The sequence below is a fragment of the Nanorana parkeri genome, unplaced genomic scaffold, assembly GCF_000935625.1.
Source record: "Nanorana parkeri isolate BGI_ZX_2015 unplaced genomic scaffold, ASM93562v1 scaffold515, whole genome shotgun sequence".
Classification (NCBI taxonomy): domain Eukaryota; kingdom Metazoa; phylum Chordata; class Amphibia; order Anura; family Dicroglossidae; genus Nanorana; species Nanorana parkeri.
In genome coordinates this window covers 608121-619967 of record NW_017306783.1, presented here as the reverse complement: position 1 = coordinate 619967, position 11847 = coordinate 608121, and the positions used below count along the sequence as shown (strand labels likewise).

At 43.7% G+C, this 11847-nt stretch overlaps 1 protein-coding gene across 1 annotated transcript in view; it reads right to left on the bottom strand.

Annotated features, from left to right (window-relative positions):
- Positions 1-11847, bottom strand: part of NUP133 (nucleoporin 133) — a 508027-nt gene that overhangs the window by 348536 nt on the left and 147644 nt on the right. The window contains exon 9 of the mRNA XM_018561308.1: positions 6022-6169. Within this exon, the coding sequence (XP_018416810.1) occupies positions 6022-6169 (148 nt within the window). The remainder of the gene's footprint in view (positions 1-6021; positions 6170-11847) is intronic.

Sequence of the window (11847 nt, the reverse complement as noted above, 5' to 3'; positions counted from 1 at the left end):
GGCTTGAGGAGAGGACATGGCGATCTACCAGTGATCGATACGCGATCGACTGGTAGATCGCGATCGACCTTGTGGGCACCCCTGATCTAAGGGGTCTAAGGGAAGATATTGCGATTTAAACCAATTAACAGACAGTCCCGAGCTGGAAGCAAATCTCCACAAAATATCAAGTGACTATCAGAGATTGATGCATGTCAGCCAGAAACAAAAGCATATCATCGGCATATAAAGCCACTTTTTCCTCCAACCTGCCCACTCTAAGACCCCCGGATCCCCGCGGATTGTCTGATGGCAGAAGCAATGGGTTCTATTGCCAATGCAAACAGTCCGGGGGATAACGGCATCCCTGCCTTGTGCCCCTAAGGATCGGAAAACTTGAGGACAGGATCCCCCCCATCTTTATGGCGGCTCTAGGCTGGCTATACAACACCGCTACCCACTTACAGAAAACAGGGCCAAATTCCAATTTTTACAGAACCGCTTGTAAATACCTCCAATCTACCGAATCGAAGGCCTTCTCGAGGTCCAGGGAGACTATAGCACCCGGGTTATCATGTATAATTTGGGTGTGGGTGTACAATCTTCTAAGATTAATGTCCGTAGACTTTTGGGGAATAAATTCGGTTTGGTCTGGGGCGACAACACTGGCAATAACCCTGGACAGTCTAGTGGCAAGAATTTCTGTAAGAATCTTAAGATCCATATTAAGAAGTGAAATTGGTCTATAGGAGGAGCATAAAAGCGGGTCTTTATTTGGCTTGGCCAGTAGAACTATGTGCGCTTCATACATGGATTGGGGGAGGACCTCCGCAATCCAACAGGCTTCGTGCAAGTTCATTAGTCTGGGCACTATATCTTCAGCATATTGTTTGTACCATTCTGCCGGAAACCCATCTGGACCCGGGGACTTGTTATTAGGGAAGGAACCTATAGCCCGCAACACCTTTCGCTAGTTTTTGCTCTTTTGCATGTTTGTTGTCTATGTTGGAAATAATAAATATATATTGAAACGATTATTGTCCAACACGCCTCCATGCTACACATTTGGTGAAGTTGCTCTGAAGTTTCCACCTTCTGGTCATCAATTTTTACTACCTATGAAAATCTCACTGGTATTAGGGTTGAGTGTTCCCCACAATCAGCCGTTCTTTCCATGTTACCGGGATCCCTTAACCACTTCACGACCAGAAGGGGTTACACAGAGTCCCGGCGGCTGAGTCTGTTCCATTTTTTAAAGCTAGCGACCAGCTTTACAGTAGAGGCAATTCTGGCGGCTCAGCTGCCACTGATTGCTTCTACGAACCGGTAACTGCCAGCCCTTGTTTTCTGGGCTCAGCTGCCCTACTACGGGCCTGGGACCGGCTTGCAGGGTGTCGACAGGAAGCGGGGGAGGAGAGCGGTGAACATCCGCCGATTCCCTCCCTGTACCATGGAACATCACTTCCGGTCCCATAGCTGTCAGTGCTGGGCTCCTGAAGCCCAGCTATAAGCTATTGAAGTGTGATCTGCACTTCAACAGCTCATTTCAAGTGTAAAAGGTGACACTGGGGGTCTTTTGGACCCCCAGCATCACCACCAATATGCTATCACATGTGGGGCTTGTAAGCCCGTCTATGTGATAGCAATTAAAGTTAAAAAAAAAAGTTTTCAAAATAAGATGAAATAAATTCAATGTACACAAGAAAAGTCCCCCACCCCCTGCGAGCATGCGCGTCATCACGAATACACGCTTAGGGTGTGCCTACGTACAAAACCGATAATTGTGTTACACATGTTGGGTATTGCCGTGCACACCAGGGTGAGAGCAATAATTCTAAGGTCAATATTTACATGCATCTCTAAACTGATGACCTGTGGGGGCTTTAAAAAAGTGTTGTGTATGGACTTTTTGGGGTACTGAATTATGTTGCAGTTTTACGGATGCACACACTTTTTAACCTGGGTATGTTGGGTATCTATTTACTCGTTGTAAACTTCATCTTTTACATTGTGCAAAAAAATGGTTTTATATCGTTTTTGGGGCACTTAATTTAACTTAACTGCATTTTTCGAAAACAATTTGGGTTTGCTGTAAGCGGTGCTAATGTTTTGCAACATCAAAAATTGCAACTGCCATTTTCTTCTATGGGGTCTTGGCTTTCAAAAAATATACGTTTGGGGGTTTTAAGTAATTTTCAGGCCTAAAATGTGGATTATAACATAGGTGCAAAAAAGAAAACAAGGCCTTGGTCTTTAAGGGGTTAAGTCTACCAAAAAAAGGCTTACTTCAATTTTTCATAACGGCTGCCATACCGAGACATTGGAAATCCTCCATAAGTCCCACTTTGAAGGAATGAGTTGATGAAATGCAATTCCTTTGTAGGATGGAGGAACTTACTGCCAGTCTATACCAGGGGTAGGCAGTCTTGGCTCTCTAGCTGTGCTGAAACTACAAATCCCATCATGCTTCTGACTCTGGGAGTCATGCCTGTGGTGTGCAATGTCTTATGGGATTTATAGTTTCAGCACAGCTGGAGAGCCAAGGTTGCCTACCCCTGGTCTATACGATCACCATTCCCAGTTTTATGAGGTACAGAGTGTGTGGCTTAATTTTTGTACCACTGAAGAAGTCCTCAAGCGGACACCTGACAGTCCTATCCTTATTCCTAGGTCAAATTCAGGTAATCACGCTGAATGGAGACTTTCAGTGCACACCCACTTCTACTCTCCTCACTTCTTTTTTCCTATTTGTTCTTCTCTCCCATGTGCTCTTCTCTCTCTACTGTTTCTTATTCCCCTGTATATGTTCTTTTTCCCCCCATTTCTGTTGCCTTCTTCTCTTTCCATGCATTACCTTTTTTGACTTTTTTTCTTTTTCTCTTGTATTTTTTTCTGTTCTTTATATCATACATTTTCTCCCTTTTATTTTGATAAAGTTTATTCTACCCAAGGTCCATGACCCCCACGATTTGGCACTCTAATTTCCTGTAATGCTTTCCCCAGGCTTACCTGCTAGGCGAATCATGGATATTGCGTTTGATATATGCATCTACATATTTTACCTACATGTTGTCTACTTATACCTGTTTTGCTTTTCTTGTTTTAACTATTTCTGTCTATAATTACTAGCTTTCAATAAAAAATGTAATCTTTAGAGAGAAAAAAAAAAGGACAGTGCAGTCTCCAGCAGCTGTCCATCTACTAGCTTGGAGAAGGGAGGAAGGAGAAGGACCAGAGTGGGAGGAGCGGAGAGCAGTTTGCCCTGCTTTGCCTGTGTGTTTGTAGAGACCTACACAGCTTACCAGCACACAAGAATAGCTCCACAGGACCATGCAATGGAAAGGAGCCACTCTAAAACAGGATATCAGGGCCGGTGCTCAGGGGACCAGCTGATCCTGAAGGAAGCTAAAACTTTTAAACGTCAAAGGGCTGCATCAATTTTAAGTGATTGCATCAGCATGTGAAACTTATTTTTATTTTTTTACTTACTTTAATATCACTGTTACCTTTGTTTTGGCGATCAGAATGTAGACATGCTTAATCATTCTGTAGTCCAAAACAACAACTAGGAGGGCTCTTTTAGATAAAACACAAAAGTCTGCAGAGAACAGCTCTACATTTCTGGCAGGAATATCAAATAACAAAATGCTTCCAAACAGACCAAAAAGGAGCCACCACGTGACTATAGTCCAGAGCAGCACCACATAGATATTTTCTTACAATGATTATGTTATATTAAATCTGTCACCGACTTGATAAAGGGGCAGCAGCTGGAACTTCAGCACTCGCAACATAAAAATATATTTTTTCAAGTAAACTTTGATTGCATTATCAAAAACAACTATAGTATGTATTTTATTACAATGCAGATGTTATAACAGGATGGAATATACTGTGACTTTAGAACTTTTTTTAAAGTTTTGGCTCCTTTACAGGGGGGCCTAAATAAGATGTTAACTTTCAATCACTCATAAGAAGCTTCCTTAAGTAGTAGGTATCCTCCTTATGTGAGCACTCCCTTCTTCTTACAAGGTCAAGTCAAAAGATAGGTATTTAATATTCATCTAGATCACTAACATGTTTAGGTATTTGATAGAGATGCACCGATTTATCGGCCGAAAATGGCACTTTTGGCATAATGGCGAAAGTGCCATTTTCCTGCCGATACATCGGTGCCTCCCTGCTTTCTTTCCTCCCCGCTGGGCACTGCTCTGTGTCCCAGCAGGGAGGAGAGAAACTGTGATAGCCGGCAGAGCGCTGCGGGAGGAGAGCATTGTGAGAGGCCGGTGTCTCTCCTCCCACACCGCTCAGCCTCCTATCACAGTCCGACAGAGCGGTGTGTGGGCGGAGACAGGCCACGCTGTCACAGGAGGCTGGGCTCTCCTCCCTGCACCGCTCGTTCAGCCTCTTGTGACAGCTTGTCAGAGAGGAGAGCAAGTGCAAACACTCAGTGATCGCTGAGTGTTTGTAGATAATTGAGTAGTGTGTCATTACCACCTACTACTAAGCCCCCTCTCCCTCCTTATCTTTACCTCCAGCAGCTGTGCTCCACTTCTGTTGGGCTAAAGGAAGCTCTGTCAATGTAAAAAAAAAAACCAAAAAAACCTTCCTGCATGCACGTGTTCAGGAAGGTACCAAGTGCACAGAGGTGGGGGGTATGCGACTTTAAAACTACACTACACTCCACATTAAACGAAAAGAAAAATAAATATTGCTTGGAGCCCAGGCCTCCCTCACACAAGTACCAGCTGTACCCCCCTGATGGCGGTCCTGGCCGGGGACTCAGATTGCGACCCCCCTGTTCCCTTGTGGGACCCCATATGGGGTCGCGACCCACACTTTAAGAAGCACTGATCTGCATCACCTCCTGTTCCATTCATAGTTGTAGTTATAGTAAACATACACTGTTCCAGGGGTGTGGGCATTTTTGAAAAAACTACTTGTCCAAGGGCTAAAGCGGGGGTCAAATCTACTTGTCCTTCATGACAATCTACTTGTCCCAATACAACAAAAAAAGTTTTAAAAGTTTAAAACTAGGGATGAACCAATACCAGTTTTTGGGTATCGAGTACCAATATTTTGCCTTAAGTACTCACCCGTTGGCATGGAGCAGGCTTCCCGGGCAATCAGGAAGCTAGGCAGCGGGTAATGAGATGCTACCCGGCTTCCTGACTACCAGGGAAGCCGACTCAATGTTGTTAGATCACTTGTATGAAAACGAGCGGCGGCTCCCACTGTACATTCAGCTCTGCTTGTCCGCAGCAGGGCTGAATGTATTAAAAAACTACTCGCCCGGCGCCCGAAACTGCCTGTCCCGGGCGTCGGGCGGTAGGAATTCCACACCCCTGTGTTTTCATGTTATGAATGAACATGAACACTCAGTATAGAGGATTCCTGTTCATTTATAACAGGGCTGCAGAATAAGAGATTGCGTACTGTGTGTCCTCAATCTCTTTTTCTATTTTAAAAGGGAAATATCAGGGGTCTGTTAAGACCCCTAATATTTCCCCGAAGCCCCTAAAAGTAAAATAAAAATATTTAATAAAAAATGAATACATAAAAATATTTACAAAAAAATTAAAATAAAAACATTTCCGGTATCGGTTTCGGCCTGACCATTTTTTTATTTCGGTTTTAACATTTCCATTTCGGTGCACCTCTAGTATTTGACTATGGAAGCAGGGCAACCAACATCACCAATATATGTGGATTACTATGCACATAGGCAGAGTAAACTGCATATTTATAGTGATACCAGCAGAACGGTAATGTTCCACCCAACCACCATTGTCAAATATACCTATGTACCCAAATCAACTCAAGGTACTAGAGAAACACTATAAAAAGGTGGGAACTATCCACTGTACTATACAGGATGTCTGATAAGAAATCAAAATATACATTGTTAAAAACAAAACAGATTGCTTGAAACCATCACAAATTAAAATAAACCAAAATATGTAAGCATGACAAAAACGGTAATATCTGAAGCACAAGATATTTATAAGTAATCAAATAATATATAAAGTTGAAAAACCTCACCTCAAACAGTGGGTTGAACTGAGTGACTTCAATGTTAACTTCATCAGAAAAGTTGTAACCTTCATCCTTTACAGTCACAAGGGTGTAATAGATCAGGCAAGGGTTATCTCCAGGATGCCAGGCAGCAGCCAGAATAACTAAACCGTCTCTAATTTGATACAATTAAAAAGAAAGTAACTATTAAAACAAACATTAAAAATGTACGGTCTTAAAAAAAAATATTTAGGAAGACAGGACTTCATCTTACCTGCAAAATATGTTTAAGTACTCACAGGACACAGGGAGTTAAATCTGGAACCAACGGGTTACACAGCTACCTTCAAGTGATTGGACACAGGCAAACAAAAGTTCTAAGGGCAGCACTGTAACGCCAGCTACTTTCAGCCTGCCTTGTTTTGTAGCAAGCAGTACAAGAGTGGATCACAGATAATGCCCACTGAGAGTTTGCCAGGAATTTGAAAACGTCTGCAGTACCACGGTTTCCTGGACTAACTGGGAAAAATGAGGATACTGAAATGTCCTTAGTCTTAATCCCGCAAAGGCAAAGCAAACGTTTCACAGAAGATTTGATGTAGATCAGGCTGAACTGATCCCACTGAGTCACCAGGGAATCCACTGCAAAGGTTTGTGCCCCCTATGGCCTAAGGACTCCAATAGATCACACATTTCCCCATAAATACTGAGGCAAACTCCACTCTAGATGGCAGGGTAGAGGATGGTGTCCTGAAGAGTGCAGAGGAAGACCCTCAGGCGTTGAAAAAAGCATAATATAGGGTTACCAGAATCAGTTTACAAAGAGGTTACAGAACCTGCCACAGAACTATTATCAGGTTGTGTAGCCCCAGAGCCTGCCGCCCATACATCCCCACATTTATGATCTGCCACTGCTTTAGAAGAAACCCCAAGCTGAAGGGCACTTTGTGTCCCAACACTGCAGGCAGAAGCAGTGACCCGTTGTAGCAGGGCAGAGGTCTGAACCCCATGTGCAGTATTGTAGAATTACAATAACAGTGTGTGGCCAGCTCAGAGCATTCCAGAAATAAAACAGCAGACAACTCCATGCAGCTTCACAGGCTGCTTTTGGTACCAAATTAAAAAAAAATTAGAAGATGCAGCAGTCCTGAGCCCCCCAAATCCCAGAGTTTACACTTACATGGATAAGAGGCTGCTACTGTGGGCAACTCCAGCAGGAAGTAGCCATGGCTTACTTTACCCTCAGGGCAACAGGCACTGCAAACATTTAAATGGGGCATACCCTATCTGATTTATGTCCGCCTGGTGAACATGCCCCAAGAATGGAGTCTTCAGGGACATGGCTCCAACGCAATGAACTACTGGACCTGTATAGCACCCTGTGGTAACCGCACACACTGCACAAATGTTAGTGCAACATGCAGGATCCAGTCCCATAGTACATTGCAGGCCAGCCCCACACCTCCTTTCCGGATGGGGTCCTCCAAAACTCTGTTGAGGAGAAAACTGATTTGGATAGCAGCTGCTGCTAGGTGTTGAAGTGACTGTGACCAGCTTAAGTTTGCTAGTGGGGTCTAGAGCAGAGTAGAGAGAGTGTACTCTGCATCCAGTTAAAAAACATCTTTTAAACGGTTCGCAATGTCTATCAAAATCAATTAATCTATGAGTAGTGTTTCTTGCCTGTCAACTATCTAACCTATGTGATCTGTTTGGATCAGACCAGTAAGTGCACTGCTCAAAAAATTGTGTGGCCTGCTGGAGGTCATTTTGTAGGGCTCTGGCAGTACTCATCCCGTTCCTCCTTGCACAAAGGAGCAGATAACGGTCCTGTTGATGGGTTAAGGACCTTCTACGGCCCTGTCCAGCTCAACTAGAGTAACTGCCTGTGTCCTGGAATCTCCTCCACGCTCGAGACTGTGCTGGGAGACACCGCAAACCTTCTGGCAATGGCACATAGTTATGTGCCATCCTGGAGGAGTTGGCATGCCTGTGCAAACTCTATAGAGTCCAGGTATCGCCTCATGCTACCAGGAGTGACACTGACTCTAGCCAAATGCAACACTAGTGAAAAACAGTCAGAAAAGATGAGAAGGGAAAAAGACATTAGGGACCCCAGGGTAACATTTACTCAAAACCACTGGAGTCCTGTACCATCTAGTAACTATCTTGTAATTAGTTTTCTGATACTTCGTGCAGATAGAAGATTTAAGTGAAAAGTGTATCATCTGTAGAGGATGCCTGGAGCTCGTGCCCCCACTGCTGCAGAAATTACGCTTTACCATTTTGTTTCAGGGAAGAGAGAAGCATACGGCAATAAACAAGGTAAGCCAATGGGGTCCCTGACTACTACAAAGTTTCTCAAAAGGCGTTAGCTGTAGCCGAAAGTCTCTCGACAGCGGTAAAGTCTGCAAACAATGACTATTGTAAAGCTTTTCACAAATTGAGGCCAAAAGGTCCTTCAGGATTAGTTAGATATGCGAGAGAAGGCCACAACATGCCTAGCAGAGAGTGATACAGGGAATGGCTGTTTACAAAGAGCGGAAAATGGTCCATATTAATCTCAGGTGTAAAATCCAGATTATCAATGAGTGGCTATAAGAGAATGTGATAAATCCCATTGAGCAAAAAGTCTTGGCACATGTATGAATCCTAGAGCCAATGAGTGGGTCATTTATCAGTTCTGGAGGAGGCACACCAAGAGGTCCTAGCCAGAGTCCTCCAAAATGACCTATTGTTTAAGATGGATATGCCAGCACCACTGAAGGAGCCTCACTAAATGGTAGGCAATCTGATATTTTGTCAGATATGGAAGAGTCATCCCTCCAAATATTTTTGGCAATGTAAGAAGTGAAAGCTCCAGTCTAGGGTGGCGATGGGCCCACAAAGTTTGCGAGCACTGGTTTTAACTGTTAGAGATACATACAAGGGATGTGAACCAGAAGGGTCTGAAGAATGTACAAGAAACTTGGGTAAAATGTAATCTTAATTATATTGGAGCAACCAATCCAGTAAAACATACCGGACTGTCATTTCATTAGTAATACCAAAACCAGCTGGAGGAGAGTGGGGAGTCTAAGTGGGAAAATATCTTTACCATCCAGTGGGATACAAGTACCCAAGTACTTGAATGCCTTTGTAGTCCATTTAAATTTGAAATTGGGGAGCAAGCCAGCTTTGGTTAGCGGACAACAAAACCCTCCCCATAATCTCCTGTCTTATAAAAATACACTTTCAGGCTCGACAATTGTCCATACAACTAGAATTCACGTGTGAGGTTTGGAAGAGAGATTAACAGGATAGTAAGAGGACATCCAAGTAAGCAGATAACTTATACTGTCAGTCTCCAGACCGGATAACTGCAACATTCAGATGGTCATGGACCCTCCACAAGAAGGGCTTCAACATCAAGGCAAATAAAATAGGAGATATGAGGCATCTGTTTTATGCCATTTAAGATTTAAAATTTATCTGACAATATGCTGTTTAGATAGAGTAAATGGAGTAGATAGAGTAGATGGCATTGACCCAACTCAACATCTTCTCACCGAGACTACTATGTTTCAAGGCTGTTCAAATAAACTGACATTTCACCATTTCAAAAGCCTTCTTGTCATCAGTCAACAAAAGAAGAGGGAACAGTGTAAATCAGTGTAATGACATTGATGGTATTGTAGCAGGCTTCTCGAGTCAGGACAAACCCTCAGGGTATATTAGAGAGGGCAAATGTGAAGGTAACATAGTAGCGATAATCTTAGTAAGCATGTTAAGATCAGAGTTAAGAAGGGGGGATGGGGCAGTAAGCTTGCGTAAGAAGCTGGATCCTTAACTTCTCTGGGTATGACTGATCTGAGCCATCAAGGATTTATATAACAACCTGATTAACTGATTTAGTTGAGTTTGCCTCAAGTTTGATGTCATCTACCTGTGATGTCATCAACTGGGAATTCAAGGGAGCATATATAGATTGGTCTAGAGGGGGCAAATTGCCCTAGTGAAGATACTACTCGATCCTGGCCTTGAGTGTTTTTTTTTTTCGAGGAGGTAGGAGTAGGGTGGAAATTATATAACTTTGAATCATAATCCTCAAAAGTGTTGGCGGTATCTTCTGAGAGGCAATCCTGCCCCCCTCTGAGTAGCTATAATGTGGAACATAGGAAAACAGCCCTTGATCCTTCAGGACCCTAGCTAAGAGCTTACCGCACTGCTTAACCCCATATCCATAATACATCCTCTAACAACTCGTAATGGCTGCTTTGGCGTTGTACAAATTAAAATAATTAACTTGCCAACACAGGAAAACAACTCTGAAGCAAGCTAGTCCAATAATGTCTTCTTATGCTTAATCTCTAACTGGTGAATTGCCGAACATAGGTTAAGAAGAATCGCTTTCTAGACCCTACTAATTCGGGCCCCATGCTTAATTAAAAGTTGCAGATATGTAGAAATGGGGAAGAAAGGTTTACAAATACATGCTATATAAAAAATAGTAATTCCTGGTGGGTCCCCTATTTCAATAGTTTAAACAAAGAAAAAGCACCCCAAATAAAGGGGATCCCACCATTCATTCAATTATGCAAGTGTCAGTAAAATTTAATTAATTTGTACTAATTTAAAAAAAGTATTATAAATTGCATATATAAAAAAACAGACAAGCATTTATAAACAAATACATAGAACAGCACTCAGCTAGTAGTAATACATTTCAAACAGAATTAGAATAGAGTAGGTTGGGCACCCCTATATGTTGAAACCGATTTGTTTGTATATGAAAAGGAAAAAGGGTTTTCCTATCGGGCTAGAGAGATGTCAGTTCCACAAATAGATGGCAAAAATGTATCCTTATAAATATAGAAAGGGAAACCCTTTCAGATGAAGGGTCAGTTCCACAAGTAAATTGCAACACAGTATCTGCAGCAAAATCACTGTTGTGAATTAGAAAGTAGAAAATGAAAATAATTGGAGTGCACTCACAATAGCTTTTGTCCGCTTTTACGATGGAGGTAAGTGAAATCCACTGTTTTGTTTCCACAGGTACAGGGCAAAAGAGCTTGTGATACGGCCAGAACACAGTGCCCGTTAATGAGACATGGAAAGCTCCTGTGGGCTCTGTGTTGGTTTTGGAGCATAATAATAGCCGTCACTGGGTCTGGACTCTGTGTAGATCACACTGCCAGTATTTGTGCAGATATAGGAAGCAGCAGGGTTTTCAGGTTGAAAGTGTATTTAACGCTAAGGTGGTTGATCACAAATCACACTGCCGGTATTCCTAGGCTGGGACGGATTCTCAAGAGAGAAAACATTTGTCGAGTGGCCCCTGAGGCGGAAGAGGCGGGGGCGAAGACGGAGCTCCAGTCCGGCGGCGAAGATAACAAGGAGGCCGTGTCGGGCGCCAAGGATGAGGAGGCCGTGTTCCAAAGAGGTCAGGCCGTGCAAGGTAAGAGAACTGTGCTGGCAGAGCCCAGCATAGATTCTGCACAGCCCACCAAAGAGTCTCAGGTGGGCTGTGGAATACCCTTTGGTGGGCTCTGCAGGATCTGTACGGGTCTCCGCAGTCTGCAAAGCCCACCACAGATCCTGCAGGGTGTCAGGGGGTCTCTGCAGGGTCTGTGGGGAGCTTTGCCGCGTCTCAGGGGGGCTTTGCAGGATCTATAGGGGGCTCTGCAGCCTGCAAAGCCCACCACAGATCCTGCACAACCCCCCTGAGATACTGCAGACTGCAGGGTCTCAGCAGGATCTGTGGAGGGCTTTGCAGGATTTATAGGGGCCTCTGCAGCCTGCAAAGCCCACCACAGATCCTGCACAACCCCCCTGAGATGCTGCAGGATCTGTGGGGGGCTTTGTCGGGTCTCAGGG